The sequence below is a fragment of the Chiloscyllium plagiosum genome, unplaced genomic scaffold (assembly GCF_037043375.1).
Source record: "Chiloscyllium plagiosum isolate Xiang-an unplaced genomic scaffold, Cpla_swu_hap1 HiC_scaffold_9, whole genome shotgun sequence".
Taxonomy (NCBI): Eukaryota; Metazoa; Chordata; class Chondrichthyes; order Orectolobiformes; family Hemiscylliidae; genus Chiloscyllium; species Chiloscyllium plagiosum.
Window position 1 is genome coordinate 51,479,476 of NW_028270147.1, and position 14,159 is coordinate 51,493,634.

A 14,159-nucleotide genomic window follows, 5' to 3' on the forward strand; every position below is an offset into this window, starting at 1 on the left:
GCTGAGGAAATGACCTGGGAGTTGCAATGAGAGAGAGACTCCCTGAGATTCTTGTAGAGAGAGGAGGAAAACTTCTTCAAGGCAGGCATCCTTGCAAGAGGATTCGCAGTAGGGTTAAAATCAACGAGGTAAAAACAATGACTGCAGATGCTGGAAACCAGATTCTGGATCAGTGGTGCTGGAAGAGCACAGCAATTCAGGCAGCATCCGAGGACAGGCAAAATCGACGTTTCGGGCAAAAGCCCTTCATCAGGAATAAAGGCAGAGAGCCTGAAGCGTGGAGAGATAAGTTAGAGGAGGGTGGGGGTGGGAGAGAGTGGCATTTTCAGGACATGGTTGAAGAGCTTCAGGGCTGAGGAAATGACCTGGGAGTTGCAATGAGAGAGAGACTCCCTGAGATTCTTGTAGAGAGAGGAGGAAAACTTCTTCAAGGCAGGCATCCTTGCAAGAGGATTCGCAGTAGGGTTAAAATCAACGAGGTAAAAACAATGACTGCAGATGCTGGAAACCAGATTCTGGATCAGTGGTGCTGGAAGAGCACAGCAATTCAGGCAGCATCCGAGGACAGGCAAAATCGACGTTTCGGGCAAAAGCCCTTCATCAGGAATAAAGGCAGAGAGCCTGAAGCGTGGAGAGATAAGTTAGAGGAGGGTGGGGGTGGGAGAGAGTGGCATTTTCAGGACATGGTTGAAGAGCTTCAGGGCTGAGGAAATGACCTGGGAGTTGCAATGAGAGAGAGACTCCCTGAGATTCTTGTAGAGAGAGGAGGAAAACTTCTTCAAGGCAGGCATCCTTGCAAGAGGATTCGCAGTAGGGTTAAAATCAACGAGGTAAAAACAATGACTGCAGATGCTGGAAACCAGATTCTGGATCAGTGGTGCTGGAAGAGCACAGCAATTCAGGCAGCATCCGAGGACAGGCAAAATCGACGTTTCGGGCAAAAGCCCTTCATCAGGAATAAAGGCAGAGAGCCTGAAGCGTGGAGAGATAAGTTAGAGGAGGGTGGGGGTGGGAGAGAGTGGCATTTTCAGGACATGGTTGAAGAGCTTCAGGGCTGAGGAAATGACCTGGGAGTTGCAATGAGAGAGAGACTCCCTGAGATTCTTGTAGAGAGAGGAGGAAAACTTCTTCAAGGCAGGCATCCTTGCAAGAGGATTCACAGTAGGGTTAAAATCAACGAGGTAAAAACAATGACTGCAGATGCTGGAAACCAGATTCTGGATCAGTGGTGCTGGAAGAGCACAGCAATTCAGGCAGCATCCGAGGACAGGCAAAATCGACGTTTCGGGCAAAAGCCCTTCATCAGGAATAAAGGCAGAGAGCCTGAAGCGTGGAGAGATAAGTTAGAGGAGGGTGGGGGTGGGAGAGAGTGGCATTTTCAGGACATGGTTGAAGAGCTGTTCCCAATACTTTCAACAATCCCCATAAACACCTTTTGGCACAAAAGGTAAAATCAAAAGGACCTACAGAGAGAAGTCAGAGAGAGAAGAAGATCAACATGGACATGTTTCTTTGGGTTCAGCAACTTTTACAACTGCCTGACTGCTTTCAGTGTATAGCCAGACCAAACCAGAGAAACGCTGAGCTGGGAGAACTGGCCACTCCCCTTACATTGTACAAGTTTTTTTTAAAATTTGAAAGCCTTTTGCCTGAGGCAATATCTGTTGGCTATAATCAAACTGATCCTAAGATCCTTCCAAATCTAAACATTTTGGAGTCTGTGTCTTTTATGGTCTCTCTGAAAAAAAGCAAGGACAGCATAGCATAACCTTGTTAGAGGAGCAGCATCGTCACAATACTGATGAAGCACTAAGGATGGAAAGGACACAGAATATACTCTGGGTGGGGAACTTCAAATTTCATCACTGTTATTGACCAAGGTGATACTTCCTGAAGAAAATGTCAGCTAGCATTGGGCTATAAATGCTGGCCTAGCCAGTGATCCCTCATCCTGTGGATGAATAAAGTATAATTTACAGTTATTTAAAAGTAGATTTGCATTAGATTTCTCCAGTTCACACAAAAATAACCCAGGCATTGGAAACAAACTTATGCTTTAAACGCATTGTCAAACTAGTTATCAATTTAGCTACTATAACCATTAATTTGTATCTCCCTTAATCTTAACATTCATAGACATAGATAGGGTGAACACACAGCTCTGCAGAATAATTACTAATTGGAAGCAATGAAAAAAACCTGTTAAGAGTCCAAACTAAAAGGGTAGGATGAGGCGACTTTCTCACAAATCCTTTGGTTTCTTGTTAACAAAATCATAATGCTGTCAGCCATGATGGATCTAATGGATGACTCTGACTTTAGGTAACAGGTCAGTTTGACTTAGGTCTCATGATTGAGGTTGAGATTTCAGAGATTATTAGGAAATCAGAGATATTACTTCCTGGAATTTCCTCTGATTCCCAGGAAACACTTCATTGAGGTATTTCTTCAACTGATTTTCAAGAGTTACATTATTACTGAGGTAACTTCGCTTCCTTGCAAGCTCGTGAATAGCTGAACAACCTTCAAGCTTTTGGGAAAAAACACATGTCAGAGGCAGGTTCTAGGCAACCTACAGTACTAGGCCCCTTGCAAAACTCAGTCTGTTTTTTTTTAAGCAATCTCCTATATTTCTTTTAAAAGCTTTGGTCCCAGGCTTTTACTAAACAGCAGAAAATTTCCAGTTATTCTGACCATGCAGTCCAAAAAGTCATATTGTAAATTCTTTGCAACACAGTCTTAATTTTCTCCTATTTTCCTAATCCATACACACACACACATATATATATATATATATATATGTGTGTGTGTGTGTGTGTTACCAACATTTAGTACAAAGCCAAATTTTATGGCCAGGAAGTTTGGAAGCCCACCAGGATCTTCTATGCTCTAATACTGGGCACCAAATTTCGGAAGTACCTAGTTAGCACTTCACCCTCTGCAACTGCTCAACTTCTGCTCATCATTCCCACATTCCTCCAGAGACCAGGCAAAAAGTGGCAGTCAGCTTTAACGATGCTTCCCTTGAGATTATACTGAAGTTTGTCTTGAAAAACAAGGAGGTTCTTTTCCTTTTGATGGCAATGACTGGCCATTCTGACTGATGAGGTGGCATGGAGGTCAGCACCTGCTGGTGGCTCAATTGAACTTGACTCCAATGCGATAAAAAAGATGAATGATCTTCAATGCTCTGCCATGGCGTGTACCACTGTCTACTCAATGCTTCATTCTCCTATTACTGTATGCTAGCACTATACAGTTGCCACTGCAGAGAATCATGTGGTTGGGAGCCAGGCATCTCCATTAAGTTGCTGATATGAATGCTGATAAGGTTTGTCATGTCAGTACAGCTACTGAAATTACACTACTCTTACCATAGTAGTAGTGCTTCTCACACATTTGCACAGATTCACACTTAAAATCCAGAATATTTTAAATCATCTGACTAATTTCAGTTAGTGTCACAGGAATGTTTCATTCCTTCATACCACTCTGAATTCCAAGAAAATTTAGAGGATAGGAAATCCAAGCTTTAATCCAACACACCATTAAACTCACTGGGACAACTGAATTTTCAAGGCTATGAATGCACTTTTATGAAGTGTGAAGCAAATTAATTATTTTTGGTCAAAAAAGGAGGCAGATACTCCAGTTGAATTTTCCAAGAATTTAAAAGCGATTAGCAAAATTAATGCAAATTGCTGGCTGTTGAGAATTAGAGATGAATTCAAAACTCGAAAAGCAAGTTAAAAATTACCAACATTAAGTGTAAGAAGAGAAGCAATGTGGAAGATTACTTTTTGAAAGGTAACAGATTTACAGAAAGTAAATTTAATTAGGAACTATAGCTTGTATGTTTCGAGAGTTTGTGTTTCCAGCCTTTGGTCTTTGATAGTATACTTAACTCTATATTTATCCAGTTGTTTTTATTGTCATTCATGCGAGCTCGGTCAAAAGGCAGGTCTGTAGCTCAGTTTCTGCTGATATTTATCATAGGCTGGTTTCTTGGCAGTTTTCTTTTGTCAGAGGTGGTTTGCCATTCACTCACAGCAGCAGCACAAGGAGGCAGCTCCCAAGACTACCTCAGTTGGAATGCAAATTAAACCCATACTGTTGGCATTCTTCTAAATACATACCAGCCATCTAGCCAATGGAAATAACCATAAATCATCTCCCTCAACACACACAATTCTCATCTAATTAATGCAATTTAATCTGCTACTTTTGAACAGGAGTAATAGATTAAGATAAAGATAGTTATATCCGAATCGTACTTCTGGCAGATGAGACAGTAAGCATTAGATTACATCACATCTAGATACTCCCAGGAAAGGATATTGGGTTTTATCGTCTGGGTAGGTCAGTCTTATTTTTGCTTAGCCACCTAATTTTACGACGTTACTTTTACCTGAGACTGGAATGAACAGGAAGTTTAAAATAGGGCCTTATGCCACAATGACACAGTCAGCCCCATTTTGTATCATTACAACCCTATTAATATATGACACAAATCATGCCTGTATAAAACCTATTGTTAGTTAGTGAAATAGCCTAGTTGTTTATAAAAACAAAAACATTTGCTGTGGACTTCAGATAATTTCTTTGTTTTTGCTATTAATACCATCCTTTGACAATCACCGTTATACCTTCTGCAGCAGGGCTCCTGGCTTTTCACCTTTGCATATTTAAGAGACTGTTGTTGGTCTATAGCCCCCTCTGAAGCATGTGGCAGATGCAGGTTGATTACAACAGAAGCCCAAAGATTTCTGCCATGAATTCTCAGACCGCTGTCATAGGAACCCAGCACAACAGAATAGCCTATGCAGTATTTTCTAGCTTCAAAGGTCTTGGTAAGTAGTTACAGAGAACCCATCTGTCAGGGTTAAATTGATACTTTTAGATGTGCTTTCTCACAAATCAGTAGCATAGCAGCAATCTACTGCCACAATGCAATTTCCTTTCAGTACAGCAGATCTGCTTTTAAAGAAAAGATAAATTGCACAACATCAAAAAGATGTGCCAGCACAGAATGATGTAACACTGCTTTTCTGCAAACTTGTGGGCACTGGGGTTTTCTGTCCTTGGTCATTTACGTATCACTAATGCTCAGCAAATATCCTTTCTTTAAAGACAGCATGAATAAGACCTGGGCCTTCAGGCCTATTTGCCCAGGCGATATGTCTCATATTACTCAAATCACTTTTCCTCATCAATTTTTCACTGACTTATTTTCTAAGACCACTTAAATATTTCCAGGTTGGAGCTTGGTAGGAGGAAGGTGACTGATGACAGATGTGAAGTGTTAACAGTGTGACCTGACTGATCTTCTGCCTTCTTTGCCATGTCACATCTATTTGGAGAGGAAAAGGAGAGGGATTAGAATGGATTGCTGAGGAAGAGAATGCACACGACCCAAACAGGGCCTCTCTTCCCTTCCTTAGTTGGGTCTGCAGCATTCTTGCTGCAGCCCCTATAAACATAGGGGCTCTGTACCCCTCAAACATTCAACAATTATTTGAAATTTACATTCAAAAAGCAACTGGAACTGTGCCTAACTTTGAGAGGTGTTTAAATCTCACCTCAAAATGATTGCATTTCCAATTAAAATTTTATCAAAACAGGTATTTACATACAAACATATGAACTAGGAGTTGGGATCAGGTTGCTGTGACCCCTTGAAACCCCCTCTGCCACTCAATAAGATCATGGTTGATCTGCTTGCGTTTCAAAATCCATATTCCAATCTATTCCCGCTAGCCTGTGATTATGTTGCCTTACAATAATCTATGTACTTCAGTCTTACAAATACTTAATTACCCTAACTCTGACTCACAAAGTCAAACAAGCCTCTAAGAGAGAAAAAAAGTTCACCTCATCTCTTTCCGAAAAGGATGACTCCTAATTTTAAACAGTACCCCTTCCCTCATTCTGGACTTACCCCCACAAGAGGAAACATCCCTTTTTTTGTCTAATTTGACAGACTATTCAGGGTCTTTTACACTTCAATCAAGTCACCCTTCACTCTTCTAAACTCCAGTGGAAACAAGCCCAGTCCTTCCAACCTTTCCTGATAAATTAATCACTTAGTCCAGGTATGAATCCAGTCAACCTCCACTGACTTGTCTTCACATCACTTGGATAATTCCTTAAATAAGGGGACCAAAACTACACACAGTATTCAAATGTGGTTTCACTATTGCCCTGTATAACTGAATCCTAACCTTTAACACTTGGCTTCTGATTCTCATCTCTCCCCTCAGTACTATCCCTTCTGATCTGAGGAGACCTCTGGGGCATGCCCAGCTATCCATTCCTTACCTTGGTTCTTGCCTTCCTTTCACTCTCATTTTCTAACCCTTTCAAATTTATAAGGGTGGAAGGAAAAAGGTTTAGTTTTATGGATTAACCGCCAATTAACTCCACTTACTGATTCACCTCTTTACTGTTCAAGACCTCAAACACACATTCCAGGTCAAACAGAATTTTACTTGTACTCCTTTCACTATAATCGACTGCATTCACAGCTCACATAGCAGTGTCCTTTATATTGGTAGACGCAGACCAAATGCAGACTGGGTGATCGCTTTGTGGAATACCTCTGCTCTGTCCATAGCAATGACTCTGACCTTCCAGTTGCTTGCCATTTCATTAAGCCACCTTGCTCTCAATGCTAACATTTTGTCCTGGATCTGCTACAATACTCCAATGAAGCACAACACAAGCTTGAGGAACAACACATAATTTTCTGCTCTAGGCACTTTAGAGCCTCTACGGTTTGATGTTAAATTCCACAATTTCAGAGCCTGACTACATGATTTCTGTTCTCTATTTGTCTTACATTTATTGATGTCTGAGAGGGGAATATATTTCATCACCACATTTAGGTCCTTGAAGCAACAAAGACATTATATGCTGATTGCTACAGTTGCCTATTCCCATTGCTTTCCTTGGTCAATCCGCCTAACCTGCACATCTTTGGATTGTGGGTGGAAACCGGAGCACCTGGAGGAAACCCACACAGACATGGGGAGAATGTACTAACCCCAGACAGACAATCGCCTGAGGCTGGAATTGAACCCAGGCCCTGGTGCTGTGAGGCAGCAGTGCTAACCATTGAGTCACCATGCTGTTCCCAAGTTTGAATTTTGAAATTTGCTTGAAAAGAACCAAATGTAGTTGTGCAACTGAACATGAAACTTTAAATTAGAAACAGGGTGATCCTTCACTGAGGTTTGAGTATCTGTAAGGTTTTTGTTGAGAATAAAATTGTTAAATCTTTATTTCTGCTCTTGTATAAGTATAAAGTAGTGTTTTTTTCCTTTTATAATACATTTTCATGTTCTTTTATTAAACGTACCTTGGCAACCGCTTGTGAGTATTTTCAGTGACTGATCACCATCAGAACCAAATTACAAAAGCCAGGATTCACTCTGGGATCTGAGTTGTCCAGTTAATTACAATTAACTGGGATTAAAGATTGACATAAGGACTGCCTTAAACTAAGAAAGAGAGGTAGTAAGGCAGAGAAGTTTAAAGAGGGAATTCCAGAGCTTAGGTCTTCAACAGTTGATGATATGACTGGTAACAGTTGAGCAATTAAAATTGGCTATGGAAAAAGGTGAGAGTTGGAGGAGCACAAAGGTTTTGAAGAGTGTAGTTTTGGAGATCGTAAAGATAGATCTGGACAAGGGAATCAAGGGATTTCAAAGCAAGGATGAGACCTTTAAAATAGCAGCATAGTTGAAAGTGGAGCCAATTTAGATCATTGAGCACTGGGGTAATACTTGCCTCACATGCAAAGAATAATAATTCAAAAGATCTGCTGGAATCATAGAATGATAGTGTAGCAATAGTCAGCAGGGATGAAGTTGGAGTGGGGTGAAATAATATAAATTGAAAACATGAACATTATTAATATCTTAAAATGTTCTAAATTGAACAAGTTCCATTTTAATTTACTTTAGAATCTTAATTCACATTCATACAAATTTATTTAACTTTCCACAGCAAAGTAATTAATATAATTTGCATTGATATGAAATGAAACACAAAGTACAGTTCACCAAGAAAATATTATTGCATTAACTAAATTACTCTTTCTCTTAGATTTTTATCACATTTCCTCAAAGGTTCAGAATTAAACATTTAAGTAAATATGTAAAGTATTTTCAGGCCAAACATGAGATACACAATAGAATGAGAACAAGAGGCTACTGTTCACCACCACAAAGAACTATTGAATTCTCAGGAAATTTAGCTTTATTCTGCTATGTTTATTATCAAAGAAATCATTCTAGTACAGCGACACATGTAGCTGAATGGAATGATTGGTAGTGATAAATTTTATTTCACCTTGCTTTTTAAATCACTGCTTTGAAACATATAGCATTATGACAAATGACAGAGTGACTTACATATACACAACAGACTATGATGTAGTGTAACATAGGCAGGTATGGTTTGAATAAGGGTAACTCACATTTTATCTCAACGTCTGTCTTAAGTCTTTTTTTAAAAAATGCTGGATAATGTCACAATGGAGTACACGCCTGAACATGTGGTTTCTGCACAGTGAGCTCTTTGTTTCAAACATTTCATTGTAAATTTCACCAATTGAGACTGAAAGGCACATCACAACATGCAAGCCTTTATAACCGTAGGTCTAACAATGGGCTACATCATTACATGCCTTTTGGGCACAATTCTGGGGATGCTGTTAGGTACAACTTTTTCTACTTTTAAAAGGCTAACTTGGGTCTTCAATTCCCTGAGCTCCTCCATTATGGACAATTTACATCCCTTATTTACCTTATTCACCAGGACCATAATATTTCCCACAAACTTTGACTTGCACCTGAAATGTTGATGGAACTCACAATGACTTTGGACGAGAATCAGTTTTGAGAAATGCAAATGAGGCATGGTCATCAGAATTCTTGAACCCTTGCTCCAAGATGGGGGACTCCACAGTTTGCTTCTCATTCTCTCTCTATACACCTATATTATCATTATCATTATCAGTTAAAATCACACCTGGAGTTCATTTTAAGTTTTTTATTCCTGAAGATTATAGATAAAACTTGAATGATGTGATTGATTTATAGTGCTGTCTTCAAAGACTTGTGGAAAAGGGTTCATTTTCTTGTGAAACATGGACAGATAGATCAAAGATATTAGCATTTTCTTGAAAATTTAACGCTTGACATGCAAGATATTTTCTCAAATCATTGACAAATTATACTAGGAACCAAAAGGTTTTGTTGTGTTGGACTAAGGACATTTTCACATTTATATAGTGCAAATTAGATAATCATTGTAAAAAAAAGAATTGTTTTATAGTTACAATGAATTAGAAACCAAAATCTTATAAAAACTCAAATACAAGATATAAAACGAATAACAAATCAGTGAAATAAATGATTTAACAGACAAAATAACAGATCAAATTCAAAGGAATGAAAATCAGATGAGTTCTATAAAGGGTAGGTGATCTGATCAACAAGTCACTGCCCATATGATTAAAGCTAATATTTACCCCATGTACCCAAAACCAGACTCAGGCACTACAGATCTAGGAATTTAAGATAGCTACATTGAATAATTAAATATGAGAGCACTTTGTGAGATTTGTCAAGAAGCTGCAGCTGGATTGGATCATTAGAAAGATGTTTAAAAATCAATACACAGTGATCGATGTAATTTAGTTCTCTCTCTTTTAACATACCAACACTGGTTATTAATATAATGAGTTAAAGGGGAGAAAAAGGTCGAAAATCAATCTTTGTTGAATAACATCCTTAAATTTGGCAATGTGACATTATTTTCTGGCAGAATTTGAACAGAAATGCCATTATTAAACATGGCCACATTGTTATATTCACGACAGCACTGTTAACGTTACAGTTCCCTTTTGCCGTTTCAGAATAGCAACAGCCTGTTCGTGAGTGACACCCTCCAAACTTTCTCCATTTACAGCTAAGATTTGATCTCCTCGTTTTAACCGGCTATCATCTGTTGCAGCACCCTGCAAAAAGACAAAAAAAAAGTCAGTTGGATCAAAGTTCTTTATGGCTTAGAATTTTTGTTTTTGCATATTTTGATTTTGATTGAAGTAGCTCCAATATTACAATAATCTAATTGGCAAATGTCGTGCTTAGTTAATGCTTAAATGTGTAGGTCAGAGAATCGTCCCCATCATCAATCTGTGGACCACTCAGAGCTAGCTGATGCAAATAGTTTTTGAAAATAGTTTTCTGCCACACACGTTACGACAATTAGACATTGAAAATGACCACTTAAATCAAATATTTGACCTTGCAACAGTAATATAATCCAGGGAACCAAGGAGAAAATTAAGAAAATGCCACCTGTGTTCCTTTGTTCCTGCAGAATAATGTTTAATTTATAGGCGCTGGTCTCAGTTCTGGTTTTGCCAATGAGACTTGTCCCACTTTAGGGATCAGATTCTTCCACAGGAGGTGGGAATTAGGAGATGGGACCAATTCCACGTTGTGTTCTAGCATCATCCCCAGCCTGCTTTGAAGCATTATTTACATTGGATAGGAGTTTTAATAACCCAGATACCGGAATGTTCCCCAGTGGAGGTTTTCTGGTCCAAATCAACAGCCAATGTTGTGGCTGCAGTCTGTGCAGGAGAAGCAAGAAGATGCCTGTCTTCAAAGTAACCAGGAGAAATGGAGAGATGGGACCTGGGATAGGGTAGCAATGGCTTAGTTATTACATTTCCATTGCTGCTCAGAATTTTGTTTGTCTAAACTGCTTTGCATCAAATCAGATTGTTCCAGTATTGCTGCCACAGTTACCACCAGGTTTCAGAGTTGTTACTCTGACACAGCTCTAGAACGGGGGGGGGGGGGGGGGTGAACACAAGCTTCCTCAACCAGAAGTAGGGTCATTATGACTACACCACAAGTGTCCTTGATAAACTTAATTTCCATCAGCTGCCGTTATGGAAATTGAACCCATGCCCAGAGTATTAGATGGGCAGCTGGATTACTGTATCAGTAACATTACCACTGCACCACCATCGGCCCATTACCAAGTTCAAATAGTTTGCTTAAGAGAGGTCACAATGTCATCTATTTTTCATGAAAATCAATTGACGAGCTCCCTCATGATCTGGCACAGCCCAATTATAGCAGTGGAAAATAATCATTTTCCTGCCTACTGCTTGCACATATTCCCTCCTTGGGTAAGTCAGCAAGATCAGGAAGGGAGGCAGTAGACTGGCTGCAGGATATATGTGCCATTTTGTTTGCAATTAAAGACAAAAAGATTTGGCCAAGACTTCAGTACAAGGTAACAAGACTGATACTCAGAGGTTGAATTCCAGATGCAATGTTAAACCAAGGTCTATCTGCCCACCTAGGTGCTCTTAAAAGATTCCAGGACACAATTTTGAAGGAGAGCACAAAAACAATCTCTCTTGACCTAACGAATATTTATTTCTCAAAGAACACTAACAAGAAACAAATTTGTGGTCACCTTGCTGTTTGAAGGAGCTTGCTGTTGGCAAATTGGCTGCAGTGTTTCATACATTATACAGTTATTACACTTCAAAGAATTTGGTACTTGTAAAGGACTCTGGGTTCCTGTGGTTTTGAAAAGTGCTATGCAAATACAAGTTTTTCTTTTGCTGTGCTGAACTATGAACTGGTGACTCTGAAAGGTTCTACATTTTATAGCCTGTGTCGTCGTAGCTATATGGTTACTGACATTACAGTTCATCAATATCTGCACTTTTGAAGAACTTTAAAATGTACTCATCATCAAAAATTTAATCCTCTTTTAAGCTGAATATTTTTCTCAAAGCATAATTTTGTCTCCTCCATTGAAATCATAAGTTACTTAGAGTCATAGAGTCATACAGCATGGAAACAGACCCTTCGGTCTAACCCGACCATGCCGACCAGATATTCCAACCCAATCTAGTCACACATGCCAGCACGCGGCCCATATCCCTGCAAACCCTTCCTATTCATATACCCATCCAAATGCCTCTTAAATGTTGCAATTGTACCAGCCTCCACCACATCCTCTGGCAATTCATTCCATACACGTACCACCCACTGCATGAAAAAGTTGCCCCGTAGGTCTCTTTTATATCTTTCCCCTCTCACCCTAAACCTATGCCCTCTAGTTCTGGACTCCCCGACCCCAGGGAAAAGACTATGTCTATTTATCCTATCCATGCCCCTCATAATTTTGTAAACCTCTATAAGGTCACCCCTCAGCCTCCAACGCTCCAGGGAAAACAGCCCCAGCCTGTTCAGCCTCTCCCTGTAGCTCAGATCCTCCAACCCTGGCAACATCCTTGTAAATCTTTTCTGAACCCTTTCAAGTTTCACAACATCTTTCTGATAGGAAGGAGACCAGAACTGCACACAATATTCCAACAGTGGCCTAACCAATGTCCTGTACAACCGCAACATGACCTCCCAACTCCTGTACTCAAAACTCTGACCAATAAAAAAAAGCATATAAAAAGCCTTCTTCACTATCCTATCTACCTGCGACTCCACTTTCAAGGAGCTATGAACCTGCACTCCAAGGTCTCTTTGTTCAGTAACACTCCCTAGGACCTTACCATTAAGTATATAAGTCCTGCTAAGATTTGCTTTCCCAAAATGTAGCATCTCACATTTATCTGATTTAAACTCCATCTGCCACTTCTCAGCCCATTGACCCATCTGGTCCAGATCCTGGTGTAATCTGAGGTAACCCTCTTCGCTGTCCACTACACCTCCAATTTTGATGTCATCTGCAAACTTACTAACTGTGAACAATCTACTTTGAACAATCCAATTGTTCTTCTAGTTCAAGAGACCAGATAAAAATCAAGCTAATATTTACAAGCCAAAAGATTTTTTGACATCCTCTATGAAAGAGTATTGGGCATCCTTATTCTGTTTCTAGTTGTAATTGATCCTTTCCAAAAGAATTTCAGACTAAATTAGTAATCTTCATTCAAAAAAGCAAAAGGAGCGATGATATGAAAAGTTTCATAGTAGAAATGCTTTCACATATAGATTAATCTGCAACAGATTTTGTTTATTGCAAATATGTACAGGCCTGTTGCATTTTGTAAAGAAAGAGTTTAAGAATGGACAACTATTGCTACCTTCTGATACAATGGTTGAGTAGGAGTAAGAAAATTACAGAATTACCTTGGCAAACACAGTTTTAACGTAGATTGGTAGATCTCCATGAGGGCTTCCATGTCCTCCAACAATACTGAATCCCAGTCCATCTGGTCCTTTCTCTAAAGTTATGTTGATACACTGTGGATGTCTGATAATGAAAGTATAGCTTATTTATTTGTTCATGTATGCTTTTCAGTTTTTATTGTTATAGTATTATATATCAGACTGAGATATTACACATTTTAAAGGTTGGACAAAATCTGAAAAATAGCATATTAAATCTTCCAATAAAAAGCAATCTGATTATTTATACTGTATCAGTCATGCTTTTGCTTTGCAACCGAAAAATATACGTTTGTACATCTCAGATGGCACTGATCATAAACATGCTATTGGAGATTGAGGAGTTAGCTAACCTTGCAAAGCAAAATCTCTTTTGTAATACAAGTGGAATTTCTTCGTAAATCAACTTTTTGCAAACCATTTTGTGCCTCACATATTTTTATGTAACATTTTCATATTGCCACTCTTTGTATGCTTATTTTTAATCTTTGGATTAACTCAATTAATTTAAAATTTCATTTTATTGAGATTTTGTTGATTCACAATTTTTGTTTTAAAGCCCACTTGTTATTAATAAACTTGCATAACATTTATGTGTGCATTCCTTTCTTATTATTGCCCTTATTTCAATATTAAAACTTGCCATTCCCATTCATTCACTGTCTCTTTTGCAATACATTTATCGATTCTATATTTCACATTCATGTCAGTAAGAGAACTGCTGATTGCAACTTTACTGATCTTGGGCCCGGCAAATAAAAGAGAATTTCCAAAGCCATTTTGAGAGTGGCTTCAAGTGTCTCATTCAGTCAGACCGCTCTGTGCATGGTACAAGTGGCCAGTATTTGAACATCATTCACTTCATCAATTTAAACCTGAAAACTTGAACTGCAGTTGTACATTTGGCATAGGGTTCCAATTAAATGAGACTTT

The 14,159-nt window shown here is 39.0% G+C and overlaps 1 protein-coding gene across 3 annotated transcripts in view; it reads right to left on the bottom strand.

The window, feature by feature from the left end:
• Positions 1 to 7,972: 7,972 nt before the first annotated feature.
• Positions 7,973 to 14,159, bottom strand: part of patj (PATJ crumbs cell polarity complex component) — a 405,565-nt gene continuing 399,378 nt past the window's right edge. For all 3 annotated transcript variants that reach the window (XM_043699258.2, XM_043699257.2, XM_043699256.2), the window contains 2 exons: positions 13,188 to 13,311; positions 7,973 to 10,024 (listed from right to left, as the gene is read on the bottom strand). In XM_043699258.2, coding sequence (XP_043555193.2) covers positions 9,878 to 10,024; positions 13,188 to 13,311 — 271 coding nt within the window. In that variant the 3' untranslated portion in view covers positions 7,973 to 9,877. The remainder of the gene's footprint in view (positions 10,025 to 13,187; positions 13,312 to 14,159) is intronic.